Source organism: Colossoma macropomum, unplaced genomic scaffold, assembly GCF_904425465.1.
Source record: "Colossoma macropomum unplaced genomic scaffold, Colossoma_macropomum, whole genome shotgun sequence".
In the NCBI taxonomy this organism is placed as follows: Eukaryota; Metazoa; Chordata; class Actinopteri; order Characiformes; family Serrasalmidae; genus Colossoma; species Colossoma macropomum.
In genome coordinates this window covers 20,093,841-20,112,567 of record NW_023494803.1, presented here as the reverse complement: position 1 = coordinate 20,112,567, position 18,727 = coordinate 20,093,841, and the positions used below count along the sequence as shown (strand labels likewise).

Below are 18,727 nucleotides of genomic sequence, written 5' to 3'. Positions count from 1 at the left end.
TGACTCTTTTTTGATTTTACTGTTTGCGGTAGGCGAGTTAGCCAGATTTCTAAGTGTTACATTAGCTCATTGGCTAAGCACAGCTGCACACAAGACACATACGAGTTATCTACAGATTGGTGCTATAGATCAGTGTGCAGCACTATGCTGTTATAAGTACATATCTATATATAAGTATTTATCTGTTCATGGTTAGTGGGTTTTCTAGCTTAGTAACTGTACCATAACTAAAAACTTTTTTCAACTTCTAGGTTATTTTCCACATTTTGCAAGCTGGTACAAACTGCAAATGCCTACTGTGACTGCACCTTGGTGTTTCCATCAGCATACTAACCTCTGTATCCTCCTCCACCGCCTCCAGCAGTACACGCGCCTCCTCCTCCCCCAAATCCTCCAAAAGTAGCCCAGCCGAGTTTAGACAGGGCCTGAGGGCAAGACGAGCCCCCTTCTGCCCCTTCAAACAGAGATCTTCCTGCCCAGAGGTGTGTAGTGGTGTCCCTCCATCCACCTCCCCCTCCTGCACAGAGCACACACATACACATATACAGTGAAGGGAAACTCAGACACTTTTGTTTTGTTATATAGTTCCTGTGCATACATCAACTACACATTTACACATATATATCTCTAAGCACAAAGATATGTTTAAAAAAAAATGAAGACAGCTGTGTGTGGTGTATGTGTGTGTGTATATATATATATATATATATATATATATTTTTATGAAACACAGAGATGCATATCTAAAATTTGTACATGAGCATTTAGACAAACCAGAACAATGTTATTCTGGTCAGATGAAACAAAATAACTTTTTTGCAATAATTCAGCTCGTTGTGTTTGGAGAAAGAAGGGTTGTGTGTATGATCCTAAAAACACCATACCCACAGAGAAGTACGGAGCATCGTAATATGGAACTACTTCCCTGCAGATGGTACTGGAGCATTACACATCATCAAAAGAAACAAATGCAGTGATGTGCTGGGAGATATTAGAAGAGAATCTATTATAATTGGTCAAGAAACTGAATCTTGTAAACTTGTTTCAACAAGACATTCCAAAACATACAGCCAAAATAACTCAAAACTTTTTTTCTTATCAATTTAATTTGTAAAATTTGTCTCTGTTTATGTTTATGAACAAAAACTGTTTTGTTCATGTGTATAACCTCAAAGTCAAGAGACATTATGCGTGTAAATTTAAAGGGTATATATGCACTGGAAGTATATTAAATAACAAAAACTAAAGTGCCTGAATACTTGTTTGTTCTCACTGCAAATAGGTTCCACTGAACTGCTGCGATTTTGTAAAGCTCTGGTCAACTCTGTCTATAATGTTCCTGTCACTGTCCAACAAATTCTCTTAGTCCTGAACAACATAAAAAGCATGCGTCTACAAGCCCCCTAAACATCAGATTGATGCATCGTCCCTTCTGTCTCATGTCTCGCGGTCATTTTTTATCTTTTTGTCCTGACAGAAGTCAATTAATGAAAAGCTCTCACGTTATTAGAAGCATAAAAGCATCTGTCAGATATTTAACCCACAGTAGAACATCTCTCATTATTGAGTGACTGTCAAAAGATAATTCGATCCTAATGTCAAAACCACACAAGAAAAATAGCTCTGTAATATGAAAATGTCTGCTTAGTACCTAATGGAGTGTTTCAAAAATGCACATGAAACAGCTTGGGTTGTTTTCTAAGCTCTCGGGCACAAAAAAAGACATTTCTCAAACATGAAAAAGTATCGCACTAAAAAAAGAGTGACAATCTTGATAAACAGCTAAAAAAGCCTGGCATTTCACTGGTCAACACAGAAAAAAAATTTTTCCGCCGTTAAGCGTTGCTTAGAATTGTGGTGTGGCTCAGTGGTTTACAAGTACTCGCATAGAAGCACAAATACATTTTTGACCACAGAACCAGATCAAAAATAAATGCACTCAATTTTATTAAAGGAACCACATCCTAAGTTCTGAGGTGCACTTATAACATTTGTGTGGTTTTACGTACTAAAAAGTCACAACTCATTTTTACATGATCATTTTCCAAACTCTCTTCATCTATTAGAATTAAACAGATCGTCTCTTTAATACTGATATCTATAAATGCCGTCTGGTCTGAATGGCTGCACTGTACTGTGTCTCATTCAAACAGTCCTTGAAATGGTTATGTTAGTATGACCAAAACTTTGTAGTAGTCGAGTAGTTGAGTCAACACCGGGGCTCATTGACTTCAAGACAAGACCAAGACAAGATCAGCATTCTTTCAGAATAGAGAAGAGGAAAAATTGAAACTAATTTGTAGTTTATTGCACATTCATTATCATTGTGTAAATAAATAATACCATATTTTATTAGATATTTTGTGAAATATCACATGAAATAATAAATGGTCTAAAAATATTATTAATTATTACTACATTATTGTATTAGTCCAACTTTGCATTGTAACTTTTGGAAGTAAATGATGGTGAGGTTATCCTCTGTCCCTTTTTCTCTACATTTTATTCAGAATTACCACCTGAAGTCAGCTGAATAAAAACAAAGAATATACATCAATTTTTTTATTAAATGAAAACATAACCATTGTAAAGTTGCAGAACAGACCAGACACTCGCGGTTAAAACAAAACATAGAGGCTTTCATGTGATGAGGCTCAATCAAATGCGACGTAGTAATACAGGTGAGGGTTAAAACCAGAGAGAGGCCAACAACAATCATGAGAGACATCAAAGAGATAGTCGAGAACCAAACAGAGGTCAAACACTGAAAGGCAAAACACGTGAATAAGCAGACTAAGCCAAGAAGGACAAAGACAAAAACCGAGGTCAAAAAACAAGCCTGAACAAAGAGTAGCACCGCTCAGTATGCACTAGAACAACAGTGGCAGTACCTTGCCCTGAATGAACAGAAAGAAGCCGTCTTTATAAGCGGTCAGATGAAACAAAATAACTTTTTTGCAATAATTCAGCTCGTTGTGTTTGGAGAAAGAAGGGTTGTGTGTATGATCCTAAAAACACCATACCCACAGAGAAGTACGGAGCATCGTAATATGGAACTACTTCTCTGCAGATGGTACTGGAGCATTACACATCACCAAAAGAAATAAATGCAGTGATGTGCTGGGAGATATTAGAAGAGAATCTATTATAATTGGTCAAGAAACTGAATCTTGTAAACTTTTCAACAAGACATTCCAAAACATACAGCCAAAATAACTCAAAACTGGTTGCATGGCCTGAAGTTGCTTGCATGACCTAACCAGTCTCCTGACTCCTGAATTCTACTAAAAAATTTAGAGGGACCCTCGTAACACTGGGTAACTGAAGATGGTTTACAGAGAGGAATGGGCCAAAACTGAACCACAACTCGGCAAAAAGTGAAATATTTCTTACAGTATCTGTCTCAAAGCTTGCAATAAAGCACTAATGTTGTAAAGTTGCAGAACAGACCAGACACTCGCGGTTAAAACAAAACATAGAGGCTTTCATGTGATGAGGCTCAATCAAATGCGACGTAGTAATACAGGTCAGGGTTAAAACCAGAGAGAGGCCAACAACAATCATGAGAGACATCAAAGAGATAGTCGAGAACCAAACAGAGGTCAAACACCGAAAGGCAAAACACGTGAATAAGCAGACTAAGCCAAGAAGGACAAAGACAAAAACCGAGGTCAAAAAACAAGCCTGAACAAAGAGTAGCACCGCTCAGTATGCACTAGAACAACAGTGGCAGTACCTTGCCCTGAATGAACAGAAAGAAGCCGTCTTTATAAGCGTGAAGTTGATGACAGTGAAGTGCGGCCGGTTAGAATTTAGGTGACGGGGACCTGGAAAGTGGTGGCTGACTGGCTGATGGAGGTACGATGAGCTTCACATGGACTGTGGGAGTTGGAGTCCGGGAGAGGATCAGTGTCTAGAGAGTAACTGACTACAGAGCTGGAGGGAGGCGTGACAGTAATAATAACATTTTGATCCACCCTCTGGGGATGTTTGAATTATGGAACCAGTGAACATCAACAGAGAAATAATATCCAGTTAAGCCATCATGGAAAGATCCAATTAGATCCTCAGACAGCAGTGAACAGAGTTTAAGCATGTAAAGAAAGGACTGTTTTATTGTGTTTGAAGATGATCAGTTGGTTTTTGTCAATGTTTTCTCAATGAACTCACAATGAGGCTGTTTAAACCCTGCATCCACAAGCGTTTTGAGCGATCACATTTGGATTTTATTTAGCCGCGTGAAATGCCAAGTGTGAACACATCCAGGGAGCATTGTGATTGGATTATGACTGGGTCATTCAAACCACATTCAGAGGCAGTCTAGGACGAATAAGAGACAAATCTTGTCTTCCACATCCATATACAATAACAAAAGTATAAATTCATCTGCCGAGTGCTGACTGGCAGGTGAAAGGATAAACAACTAAACAACTGATGGAGGATACACAAGGCTGGAGTTATCCCAAAACCAAGAGCCTTACTGCCGTCTGATCCAAGCATCCAAGTAAAATCTGTCCATTTGTATGTAACAGGGAGGAAAAGTAAACATTAAAAAAATAAATAAATATGGAAACAACATATGTGTCGATATGCTTTTATGTGGAAAAGTTACATTTGATCTTATCTGGTCACATTTTAGGGAAAAGTGTAAATGAAATCCAGCCAAAGTATATCTAGATATGATCAGGACATGAAACACATGCAAATTCAATGTTTTAAACAAATCCAATGATAAGGTGTTAGTTCACATGATGATAATGCTTTTTTAACTTATTTTTCTCAACATTTTTAGACTTCATTTTTACACACTTTTTGCCACATAGTCTTTTGATTTCTTGTGTTTTTAGAATTTTTTTTAAACACTTCCTAGTTTATGGTTTTTTTTTAATATTCTGGAATCTTTTAAAGCTTATGTGAAGCTTGTTATCATTCAGTTATGGCTATTTTTTGGCCTAAACAGTTAATCAGTAGATTACTCAATAGCTAACATAACTAACAGTCCTATCTTGTGTAGAAGGGATAAAAGTGAGGTGCAGTAAATGAAGACCTGCTGCTCCGGTTCGGCCATTGACCCCAGCTGCCACCGTGTCATTCTCATATTGCTCCAGAGGGATCTGGTCCAAACTGCTCTCGGGGTCCTCCAGGTATGCCTTCCCACCCCCACCAGCTGCTATCAGCAGAGGCACTGGCTCCCCGTCCTCCAACTGCACCCGGGCATCCCAAGAAAAAGAAAGAAGTCACCTCAAAGAAAAACTCAAACCACTGTTATCATCCCAGACCATCCCCATTTCCATCTGCGGCCCAGTTCAGATGGCTCCAAATACTTTCAGCATGTCTAAAAAATGCTTGTCTAGACATGCACAATGAGGCAGAGACTGCTGTCCACATGCTTTCCTTTAGGCAGTGTCACTCGGTTGAAGGGACGTGTTCGTGAGAAGAGAAGAGGGGGAAAGGAAGGAACGGAAAAGTTTACCTGAAAAATGAACGTAGCTCCCCCACCGCCACCACCACCCCCGGCCCATTCCATGGCAGAACTATCTCTGTCAAAGCCGTCCTCAATGACAGTCGACTCACCCAGGCAGATCTTGTGGGTCAGAGCGTTCCTCTGCAGAGAAACAGGGAAGAGAGATGAGAAAGTTAGGAATAATCTGAGCTGCAGCCAGGGTGGAAAAGAATACTTTTTTCTAAGGGGTAGTTTTTGACTGAAATGGGGGCACAGTGCGTATATATTCAAAACAGTATTATAATTGAATGAAAATGCTAACCACCTATACTAACTAACAATGTAAACAGCATAGAAGTTACAAATGTGCTGTGTATAGATTCAAAATGTCTATTTCATAAAAAAAAAAATAGAATTGCTGATGGTGAGCGCTCGTGTTTCGAGATGTCTTCATTTGCTGCAACTTCTCATATGTCATAGCGGTCCATCCCTTACAGAAAAACACATGAATTTTACTCATGATCAATTACATGTTTTCACATTGCACATATTTTTAATAGTTTTTTCCACATGTGGACTTTTCATGTGATGCATATTTTATTTTTCTCACATCATGATTCATTCACCGATACCTTTCACTTGTGTCCTACCTCACATTTCACGATGTCATATGTCCTCACATATTATTCACATGATGTCACATGATCACATTATTCACGTTACATGCGATAAAATATTCACATCACATGTGATCACATGATGTCCCATGTGATCGCATTCACATGATGTTCCCATGATCATATTATTGACATGATGGTACATGTGATCGTATTCACATGATGTCACATGAACATATTATTCACATGATGTCACACAATCACATTATGTCACATGATCACATCGCGATGAAATATACTGTTATCTCATGGGAGCAAGCCAACTGCAGTTTTCAGAGCCAGACAGCTTGATGATGACGGAGCTTAATCCTCATTGGCTAGAAGCTCAGTCGACAAACATGTGGACACAAACTGTGTTGTGTTTGGGGATATTGTTTTCAAATGTAAATTTTGAATTCATATTCTCAAAGAAATGTGTATCTGAAAGCCACAAAAGCTGGCGGCTCACATTAGGCGCTGCCAGTAAAACTGTCTGCCTGGCGACTCTTTTCTTACCTCGTCCCCCAACTGCAACCAGCTACCTTCGCCGACCGCAAAGGCGAGGCGCAGTTCATCCTGAACATCCCGGTCACGTGATCACATTCAAATAAAGTCACATGCGATCACATATTCACATTATGTCACATGATCGCATACTATTCGCATGATTCACATGATGTCATGTGGTCACATATTCACATGATGCCACGTGATCACATCAAGTGATCACATTATGTCACATATGATCACACTACTCACATGATGTTGTTTGTGAACACGTGTTTTTAGACACTTTACGTAACTGTACATGTGAGTTTTCTGTAAGGGATTTACTCTGTTCACAATTTAATTAATTTCATACTATCACGTGTTCATATATCATTCATATGGTGTCACATGATCATGTATTATTTACATGACATCACATGATGTCACATTATCACATCTTATATATGTGATGTTTATTTGTGAATGTGTTTTTTTCACATATGATCATAGGTGAACTGCATAAGACTTTTCTGTACAGGATTTTATCTACTAAGAAACATGTTTATGCTGTTAAGAAAAGTGGGCAAAGGAATGAACAAAGTGGTTTATTAGAGCAATAGTGACATAATGATTCATTACATTTAATTCGTTCATATTGATTTATTCCATGTAAGGTATTTTTCGCCCCTGGTTATTTCTAACACTGGCTACAGCAAGCTTACACATTTTTGTTGTGAGAAAATCTCATATTGGCAAATCTTTACAGCAGAAAATAGGAGAACATTTTTAACATATGGTAATGAAATTTTGAAATGGCCTTCTTTTACATGATGTAAAAGAAAAAAAAAACAAGTTAGGATTTTCATTTCATCATTTCAGTGAACATATGTGAGAAAGGTGAGACATTGCATTTTTTGTTTTGTTTTTGTTTTGTTACTCCTGCTGTGAATGATGGCTGTACTCACTCCTGGGCAAGCATCTTCACCCTGGTGACCGATCAGGAGATAGAGGATGTCCCCTTTCTCCAGTGGGAAGATGGCTGAAATGATGACCCCATGTGAGCGCTTGTTGTGGTTCTTTGCCCCTTTGCCTCCAGCAGCTCCATAGGCTGTGATCCTGTGGTTCAAAACACAATTTTTTTCACATTGCATGTAAATAAAGTACAATCCTATTTCCAAAAAAGTTGGGATGCCCTGCAAAATGTAAATAAAAACAAAATGTAATGATGTGCAGATCATTTAAACCCTATATTTAATTGAAAATAGTACAAAAACAACATATGTTGAAATGTTGTTGAAACTGAGAAATTTTATTGTTTTTTTTTTAAATATATGCCCATTTTGAATTTGATGCCAACAACACGTTCCAAAAAAGTTGGGACAGGGGCAACAAAAGGCTGGTAAAGTTGTGTAATGCAAAAAAAAAACACCTGGTAGTTGATTGGCCACAGATCAGTAACATGGTTGGGTATAAAAAGAGCATTCCAGAGAGGCTGAGTCTTTCAGAAGTAAAGATGAGGAGGGTTTCACCACTCTGTGAAAGACTGCATGATCAAATAGTGCAACAATTCAAGAATAAGTTTTCTCAACATAAAATAGCAAAGAACGTTTGCTTTTCATCATCTACAGCACATAATATCATTAAAAGATTCAGATAATCTGAAGGAATCTCTGCATGCAAGGGACAAGGCCAAAAACCAGTATTTGCTGGCCGTGATCTTTGGGCCCTCAGGCAGCACTGCATTAAAAACAGACATAATTCTGTAGTGGAAATCACTGCATGGGCTCAGAAACACTTCAGAAAACCACTGCCTGTGAACATAGTTTGTCGCTACATCCACAAATGCAAGTTATAATTCTAAAATGCAAAGAAGAAATTGTATATAAACAGGATCCAGAAATGCTGCCACCTTCTCTGGGCCTGAGCTCACTTGAAATGGAAGCTGAGGGGAAGTGGAAAAGTGTCCTGTGGTCCGACAAATCAATACTTAAAATTGTTTTTGGAAATCATGGACACTGTGTCCTCCGGGCTAAAGACCACTCAGCTTGTTATCAGTGCACCGTTCAAAAGCCAGTATTCATGATGGTATAGGGGTGCATTAGTGCACATGGCATGGGTGACGTGCACATCTGTGAAGGCATCATTAATGTGGAATGATATATGCATGTTTGTGCAACATGCGCTGCCATCCAGACGACGTCTTTTTCAAGGAAAGCCTTGATTATTTCAGCAAGACGATGTTAAGCCACATTCTGCATAGATTACAACAGCATGGCTCCATATTAAAAGTGTCCGGGTGCTAAACTGGCCTGCCTGCAGTCCAGACCTGTCACCCATTGAAAACATTTGGAGGGTTATGAAATTAAAAATATGACAAATGAGCCCCAGAACTGTTGTGCAGCTTAAATCCTGTATCAAACAAGAACGGGAAAACATTTCAATTTCAAAACTACAGCATTTGGTCTCCTCAGTTCCCAAACGCTTAGAGAGTGATGTTAAAAGAAAGGTAAACATGCACCTGTGCCAACTTTTTGGAACTTGTTGTTGCCATCAAATGGGCATATATTTTTAAAAAAACAATACATTTTCTGAGTTTCAACATTTGATATGTTGTCTTTGGTACTTTCCTTTAAAAATATGGTTTATATGATTTGCATATCATTGCATTCTATTTTTATTTACATTCTGCACAGCGTCCCAACTTTTATGGAAATGGAGTTGTATATACTCCATGGAGATCCAGTCAAATCACACATTTAAACTTTCTATAGTGTTTAAACTCTATTTAAAAAATAATAATTTACTAATATGTGATCGTCTTGCTTGTGTGGTAGTTGCAGAGCAGCTCCTGTGTGGTACTAACTGTGTGGAAGAATTTCTTCTCATGTAATCAGGATTTCTTCACATAAACAGATCTGCTGTTTGTGCTGTTAATTTTACACCTGCTATTAAAATGTTTTATTAGAAAAGACAAGGAGAGAAAAGAGCTGATTTTTTTCTTATATATTTGTGAAGATTCATCAAACTTATAGCAAATTTTGCACTGAAGCATTTTTCTTACTGTCCAATAATGTAAGGGTTTCCCCACATCTTTTTTGAGGCATCTTGTGCTCTTTTAGCTTCAACACAAATGCAGAAAGTGGTGCAGTCTGTTGTGCTCTGAGGTGAGGTGACAGCGAGATGTCTAGCATGAATTTATGATGTATTTTAAACAAAACCAGTAAATTATTTCTTTTTTCAGCATTTTCCTTATACTAACATTAACCGCTCTATCTAAGGGCCTTTGCTGATGGGATTTATTTTAGGCTACAATTTCTGTGGCTTAAAAAGGTAAAGCTTCTGGGTATTAAAAAGAGAAAAGAAACTGCTTAACAAATGAGTACTTGAGTATTTAAATTAAGAACAAATATGTGTTCTGCTTTTGTTTGAACATTGTGACTTACAAATGTACAGTTTACATGGTAAAAGCCATTTATATGGCTTGCATAGACGGAGTTGACAGGAATTCATCCTGCTTTTCTCCCATCAAACCCTGAGCTATGATCTGCTGGGATTAGGATTAGCATAAGCATGAATATGATATAATATTTACAATCAAGGTCCATTAACATATCCATTATACAACAAGAGAGAGACTATCAGTGCAACAAAAAGAAAAAGCCTATATGTTTAGAGGGAAGTCTAAACATTTTTGATTAACACCAGCTGTGGCTCAGGGCACTTTAAAAAAAAAAAAACATACACCACACTTTAAAATACTTTGCCTAATGAAGGGGGACAGGCTCAGTTAGCTGTATTAGCTACTTGCCAGATTTTTCACGACAGTGCTCTGCCGTTAAAGAGGGGCTCAATTGACAGCCTTTAAAGCTCAAAGGCCTAGTGATTGAGAGCAAAGAAGCAGCCATCTGTCTTTCTTTCTGGCTAGTTTCTCACTCTTCGCCCGCCTCCCTGGCACATCTTAGCAGCTTGTAATAAGTTCACAGGACTAGCCTGGCAATCACAGCAAATCAGTTCAAAGGCTCTGCAGTGCAGGGGCCAGATTAAGTGGAGTGCAGAAACAGATTAATCTATGCCTTCAGCCAATGAGTCACCGGATACTTGCTGTGTTCAAGAGAAAGAGAGTGTGTGTATGCACACGTGTGTAACAGAAGGAGAGAGAGAAGAGGGGAGAGAGAGAGAGGCAGATGTGAAGGATGAGTAGGGGGAAAGCTCATCTCCCAGTGGTTACACGCCCTCCCAAACCTGTTTGCTGTGACAATCAATCTTGACAGTTTTGAAAGAATAAGCTCCGGTTCTACTGTAAGTGCCCACAGGCTACATGGTATGACAGACAGTGAAAAAAGGGAGAACTAAAGCAGAGATGGGTATTGCGAGTAATTTGGTCCTCAAGCACTGTAATAGAAAAGCATTTCCAGTAATCCATTACTCGAAAATGAAAATAAACTAAGGCCTGCTAAAGTAATATGTAGCTGCAGTGCTTTTGTTTTGACACCAGTTGTGAAACAAAGCATGCTATGTGTGAGCTGTAAAAAAAAAAAACTGCACTTCTACCATAAACAGCTCAAATAAAACTACAGATTAACAAAGGAGAATGCTGCTAGTGGCACAGCAGCAGTGCAATGCAGAAGCAATGTGGTTATCATTTCTGGTCTAAAATACACTTGATACATGTGTGAAATTTATTATGTGCTTCATTCAAAGCACACATTTTATAACAGAAACAAAGCTGGGTTACCAGAAGTGGCCTGGCTCTGTTTCATATAACAAACATAATGGGATTTTTTTTCTGTTTGGTCTCAGGCGATGCAAAATCAATTTGTGAATAGGCAGGAAGTTGAATAGACACGTAACAGCTACAGCTTTAAATATCAGTTTCAGACTCAAAATTTGGTGTGCTTCAGCTCAGGTTCCAACAGAAAGTTAATTTGAGTTCTGATTAAAATTTTAGTCTGTGACACTTGTCTATGACAAGTGCTCAGTCAGCTAAATGCTCATCCTTTTAAACAAAAGAAGAAGTCAGTGAATACAATAAACGTGAGCTAAAGTTGTCAATCATTAGATGCTGCATGTTGATTCTGATGAGCTCTTCAGACACCAAACATCTTGGCTGATCAACTACATTTAAAAAAAATCATCCAAATATGATATTTTTTTTTTTGGCTAAACTTGTCCCTTAAGGCTCTTATGGTCATATAGAAGGTTTAAAGCTTGTTGTTAGTGCGCTGCTTACTTGTATCGGTTGGTTGCAGGGACCCTCCACATCTGGACACCCCGGAGAGGGCCTTCTTTCCCCACCACCACACTAACATTAGTGTTTCGATAGGCGCTGTCACATTGGGCCTGAGTGGGTCCACGAGGTCCACTTGCCCCACAGGAAGTGAACCACCAGGTCATCTGTGACTCTGAAATATAATGTTAACATGTTAACAGTCTGACCTGTCCAGGGTGTATCCTGCTTTCCACCCAATGACTGCTGGGATAGGCTCCAGCTCCCCCTGTGACCCGGAAGGATAAGCGGCTTAGAAGGTGTGCGTGTGTGTGTTAACAGTCTTCTTTGTTGTGGCTCATAGGACTTATAAAAATAACCTTGTACAGTACTGTGCAAAAGACTTAGGACACCTGAAAAAAAAACAGTATATGACATTGAATATATAAAGAAATATTAATACTAACAAGAATTTCTTGTTTCCAAAATACTGTTGTTTGACTGGAAAAAGCTCTGCAAGTCTGACAAATTAAAATCCTGTCAGAAACAATGTCTGGAAAAAAAATTCACCACACCCCAAATTTAAAGCGAATAAAACTCCATAACCTCTTCTATCAAAAATGCTTGTTTTTTTATGAATTATGTATACAGAAGGAAATAACATCTTAGATATCATTTTATGTCGCTGTTTACATGTAGCCTATAGCTGAATTCTACACTAACGATGTGTGCTGCGAACAGCGGGTTGTGTGTGCTATAATAGCCTATCTAGCCTCTTTGGAAATAATTTAGTTGGTACCTGGCAGCAGGTATTAAGACACACAGAAATGACAGTCAAAAACATGTTTTAGTTCAGTTTCCTTGGTCCGGACCCAAGAAGAAAATAATAAACTGTTGCATTTTAGTTCTAATTCTCTTAGCATTCACACTTACATATTTGACATTGGCATAAAAAGGTGTAAAAAAAAAGTACTGGGTAAAAAAAATCACACCTGATTGAGCAAAATTTATTTGGCGACAATATTAAATGCAATAATATCCAATGAGCTTTCATAACCATGTTGTACTTAGAGGTGCTTGTGGGTTTTATATTTTGTCTTGTTTATCCATCTACACCTTGTGATTTTCTGAAGTTATCTGCAGAAAGAGGCTGTGTGTTTTTCCACAGCACAAAATGGCGTAAAATCATTGTGAAAACATAACAGCTTTAATACTGTTTTTATGAAGCAGTGAAAACATGTTACATTCATATATAACAAAATTGATCTGTGCAGTGACTTGTGTACATCAAGTAATACTGTTTTTATGAAGCAGTGAAAACATGTTACATTCATATATAACATAATTGATCTGTGCAGTGACTTGTGTACATCAAGTATTTTATAAGTGCTTCGAATGTGCCTCAGTCACGTTTTAAAACCAAAACTACGCAATCTATAGATTCAGAGACAGAGTTTATGAACAGATGATGAAACACACGTGTCATCAGAATCATCATCAGATCAGTATCAGAAATTAATCTTTTCCATGTACCTAAGACGTTCTGCAGACAGGAAATAACAGTTCCATCAGTGTTTGTTTCATTTAGATGCCATTTTGCATTCATACTTTAAACAAACAGCTCCACAGTTTGTTTGGAAGCAGGCTGCGGTCAATTCTTCAGAGTGTCTCGGTCCATTTATGCAGTGCGCAATCACACTAGAACTCATGCAATCGCACTAGAACTCGTATCAATCAAAGCAAACATGCCAAGAGATTTAATTTTAGGCTTTTGTAGAATAAGTGGTTTGGACTAGCCAAAGAATCTGGTAAGCTTTATTGCTTCTCATTGCCAAGAAAAGCCTATTTTTAAAGGAGGGTCATTTGACTGACAAGCAAAATGACCAACTATAAACTATGGCAATTGTCAAAATTGTAAAACACACTACACAGCTAAACCACACTGGCACTGATGCTCATGTATTTCCTAGACAACTTACTGAGCTTATTGACAAGATAAAGCACTAAATATAATTTTCTCAGGTGGCTAAAGACTTTTGCACAATGCTGTACATCTGAGCTTTTTCTGTGCTGTGAGCTTCTAGCTGGAGAAGTGTGCCTGCTTAGAGAATTTCTGAGCTTTGGTCCTGGAAAGAAACTTCATTACAGAGGCATTTTATCATGCCATCAGAGTAATTCACTGTACCTGTTACAGAAGGCTCAGGAAGGGGGCTCAGGAAGTCCAGCTTGCTGATGGAGTCCAAATCTTGATGTCCAAAAAGCAGTGCATTCAAATCTGATAAAATCAGACAGATTAAAGCCATGAGATAAAGAGCGCAAAGAGAGATAGATGAAAGAATGATGGCATTAGGGTTGAACATCCCATTCCAGACCTTGCGCTTGTGATGATATGCTATCATAAAAAGATAAGGACTTGATAAGCAGATCAGTGAGATATAAAGCATTAAGTTGCTTTGTGAGTACATGGGCCTGCAGATGAGTTATTGGATGCCTGGAAAAGATGAAGGAGGAGGTCTGTAAGAATTGGAGAGCGTGACAAGAGTTGGAGAGTTGTGAGAAGAGAAGCGAGGAGGACGGAAGATGAGTGCGATAAAGGGAGCGGCAATTTAGGAGGCATTATTTAACGATCAGATATCTTAGGAATTTCACAAAGGCTCTATTGTATTTATGGACAACGATAAATAATAAAGCTTGACTCAACAGGACCACCGGCGTGTGCGGCTAACCGCAGAATAGAAAGCAGGTCATTGGTTTAGGTCCACGCCACCGTTTCTCAGCGCTTTGGGAACGATAAACCACAGCGTTCCGAGAAATGCTGGACTATAGTAGGGCAGACATGCCTGCTTAATACATCACGTCGCCAATGAAAGAGCTCACAAGGCAATGTCCTGCCTCAAGCACCACAGTCATGCATTGGCAATACATGACGAGTGTCTTTACGAGAATTGCTGCATTGTGAGAAGGGAACGCGAAAGGAAAGAATTTTTTTATTGACTTCCCCACCTTTCAGAACTAATCAAGCGGGAACTGCATCATGAGCTTCGTAAGAGACGCCTCCTACTGCTACAGAGGATGAAACTGCATGAGCATGTTTACCCTTTCAAAACTGATTTCTGTCTCCGATTCGACATGCAGCAGAAACTTTTAGTGAGTGTTCTGTTAGTTAGTAGGGCTGGCTGCACCATATATCGTTTTTCAATTATTACAATACTAATATAGCATTGAATCTATATATTTTGACTTCAGAACCAATACCAGCTGTGATACCTTAATATCGAATATCAAAACAATAACTTGGCAATAAATTAATTGCCTCAAATGACTGATAAAATGAAAGGGAAAGTGATCTTTTCCCAACATTTCTATAAAAAGAACTGCATAAGATTTTGCAGTTACTTAAAAAAATGAAAACAGAACACTGTACACTTCCAATAAATTTAATATAATTTAACATAATTAGCTGAGCTGTATTCAAAGCTGTTGTAATATACTTGATAAATGCATACAAAATGAATTTTGAATTTATGCACAAAAGTCACTAAAACTATACTTCTGTGAATGAACTGTTGCTTGCATGACCACTGAATATACTTATAGAATTTGGTTTTGTTTAAACAGAGGAAATGATTTATTTGAATTCTTTTCCTAATAACTATGCTAAAAGATAAGAGGCTAAACAGACTAAACTGCTCCTCCTTTAATATTCAGTACTAGGCTTTGAACTGAAGCATTTACTGAATGACTCACTGTAAAACCGCAAATGTGTGAATGTGCTTCAAGCATGTTTTTTGACTAGATCTGCCAGAAACAGTATTAAAACTAGTGTGAGAAAACAAATGTTAGTTTTATGCTAACACAATACCAGATGCTACAAGATGCTAGCCAGAAATGAGAACTATTGCTGCAGTGGTAATTTGATGAGAAAAAACTACGTAAAAGGCAAAGGATTCTACATTAAACACTTCTTTATTTTGCTATTTTCATTATTATATGACTGTAAAAACCTTTAAAAAATGTAAATAATAATTTAAAAATGTAATAAAATGATAGGCAACTTAAAAGTTCTTGTTCTCCTTCGGCAATCCATGGTTGCTTGGCAACAACAGCCTACTCTAAAACAGCTGGCACTTTCCATGAATAGAGTTCATATTATATCTCAAAACTCTTTAAACTTTTACATGTATTAGTCAAAGAAAGTGCTTAAGCTTACAAAATATTATTTTCCCACCTCAGGCTGTCAAATCAGATACTTCATGAGCTATTTTCATCTTAAAAGACTTGGTAACAGGGTTGAAGCGAGTAGCAGGATTGAACAGAGAGATTATACACCACATCTAGTTGGTTCTGTTTCAAGCCATTTTCCAAGCCGTTTTCGTTTAAAAATAAAGGTTAAAAAATTGGGTAACAGAGTTGCAAGTAACAGGGTTGAGAACTCAAAAAAGCAAATAAGCTAGCATTCAGGAGTGGTTAGCTTTACAGGTTGCACATGTTGCATGCTAACTGATATATATATATATATATATATATATATATATATATATATATATTATTAGAAAATTAACCAAATAACCCATACTTGGAAATTATAAAATTGTAATTATGGCATTACTGGAAGATATTAATGAACACATTTGTCAGAGAAGTTCAATGTCAGTGAGGTGGGACAGGCCAAAACCACCATATTAAACGCAGACACATACATTTAAGTGTTTCTGTGATGAATTTAATGCTAATTTTAGTAATTTTATTTTAAGTTAAAGTTCAGATCCCTTTTTTTAAAAAAAAAGACAACAGTCACTTTATTGCTTTACTCATTGAAAAAGCTAAGTACATTTCTTGGTGGAGGCATTGTCTACTGCGATTGTTTTTAATTATAATATATTATATTTAGAGAGAAATGGAGCATTTTATCCTGTTTTATGTTGTTGTCTCACTTCAGATATTACAGTGATTTTACCACAGGTAAGGTAGTGTTATTCTGCTACTCATACACACATGCCCAATAACACCCCTTACCCATGATAAAGTCACAGTAACACACAGCCTCTTGCAGCTTACTGCTTTAACATTTCAACATTATGAACGCTTTAATATTCTGTTCTAATCATTTCATTTTTTCTAGTGTATCATGGGAGCAACAGGGCAAAACAAAATCAAACCAGCATTTGAACAATGAAAATCAGCATTCGAATACACTCCATCATAGTAAGTGTTAAAAATTCAGTCCAACTGCAATGTGATGTTTTAACAACGCTGTAAAGTAAGACAGTTTTGCTCGAAAGTGAGCGCACTGCCAAGGACATGTTGTTATGGATGTGAATGAGAAGGCAGAGATAGTGTGTGTATCACTTACTAGGCTAGCTAAAACATTTTCAACAGGCACCAAAATTTAAAAATGGTGGTACTGGTACTGCGGTATTCTTTTAGAATAATACCAATGTAATCACAATATGAAAATGTGTCTATATCATGCAGCACTAGTTTGAATCACTACATAGTCAGTACTGGTCAAACACCCAATAACTATGCAATAGAGAGGTTCATCAATGCCTATGATTAGTGGACGCTATTTTATGCAATAGCCTAAATTCAGCGATACAGTGCTATACGTCTGTTTAGTACCTTATTTATTGAATATGTGTTTACAGCCACATACTGTAGATTTTTTTTACTATCACCATTTGTCTGAGAAACACTACCTTAAACACAGGAATAACAGATCTAATATGCATTGCTGTCATAAGAAAAAGAAATATCTATGAAAACCAACTTCTCAAATTTTCTATTGGTCCAACTGTCATGAAATGTTTGCACAATGTAAAGGGCAGCTGGTGCTTTTAGATGTTGTAAAGAAAAAACAAAAACAGAAAAAGTGGAGTTGATAGAGTCTCATGACTACGATGGTATATTTGTGTGTGTGTTTCGTGGGTAAAAGGTTACCTGTGTCAAAACATGCTGCACTTAATGAAATTTCATCCAGTGCAATGTCAGCCTTCGAGCCGGTGGCCCACAGAGCCTGCACTTTTATATGGAACCTGCAGTCAAAACAAATAAAACAAAGGTTGAGGACGTGATGAAGATAAACATCTAATAAACTTCATTCATTTCAGTTACCAACTAGGGTGGCTTAGTCGAGACGTATGATCACAGCCACAATGAATTCAGCATAAAAGGCCCATATCAGCGAAATCGATAAATATTTGGAAATAAAAGTTTCATGTAGTATGCAAACACTGTTAAAGTTTCAAAACATACCATCCACTTTCAAGTCCACAAAGCTCATAAATGGAAATTGTGCTGCAAATATAACTCATTTTAGTTAAGAAAATTATATATTGGTACATAAAACCACACATAAGTGGCCCTTTGGGGAAAAAAATTAAATACAAGAAAAATAAGTAAATCACTTCTTTTGTTTGGCGTGTTAAATAAAATGCAGCATCTCCATTACCCTTTTAGGAGGTCAGTGACTTGCAGAGTGATGTCCTGCCAATCGTCGTTCCACTGTCCAGCCCTTTCCCACACTAAAGGAGTCGCTGCAGTACCGTTTTCCACCACCGACAGCAGCACTGTGCCATTAAAATCTCCGTACAGATACAGCGAGAAGTGCAACTACATACCAAAATGGATTAAAGATGGGACAACATAGTCAATAACATTTATATATATATATATATATATATATATATATATATATATATATATATATATATATATTTCAGTGTGTGTATATATACTGTATATATAATAATCAGAATAATCAGAAAAACAATTTTTAGTAAATGTCTTCAGATGGGCAGGACTGTGCATGCGTCAATCATAAAATGTAATGTGAGCAGAATCAAACAGCTAATTGTAAACTGATGTAAACTAAAATACAACACGCCTGTGTATCCAAAAGCATACCCCTGTATTGAAAAAAACATAAATTTA

General features: G+C 37.5%; 1 protein-coding gene across 2 annotated transcripts in view; it reads right to left on the bottom strand.

Moving 5' to 3' along the window:
* Window positions 1-18,727, bottom strand: part of ltk (leukocyte receptor tyrosine kinase) — a 115,382-nt gene that overhangs the window by 29,983 nt on the left and 66,672 nt on the right. For both annotated transcript variants that reach the window (XM_036592678.1, XM_036592679.1), the window contains exons 9-16: window positions 18,246-18,406; window positions 17,735-17,829; window positions 13,980-14,069; window positions 11,819-11,990; window positions 7,554-7,704; window positions 5,474-5,605; window positions 5,048-5,204; window positions 335-517 (exon numbers count right to left, since the gene is read on the bottom strand). In XM_036592678.1, the coding sequence (XP_036448571.1) occupies window positions 335-517; window positions 5,048-5,204; window positions 5,474-5,605; window positions 7,554-7,704; window positions 11,819-11,990; window positions 13,980-14,069; window positions 17,735-17,829; window positions 18,246-18,406 (1,141 nt within the window). The remainder of the gene's footprint in view (window positions 1-334; window positions 518-5,047; window positions 5,205-5,473; window positions 5,606-7,553; window positions 7,705-11,818; window positions 11,991-13,979; window positions 14,070-17,734; window positions 17,830-18,245; window positions 18,407-18,727) is intronic.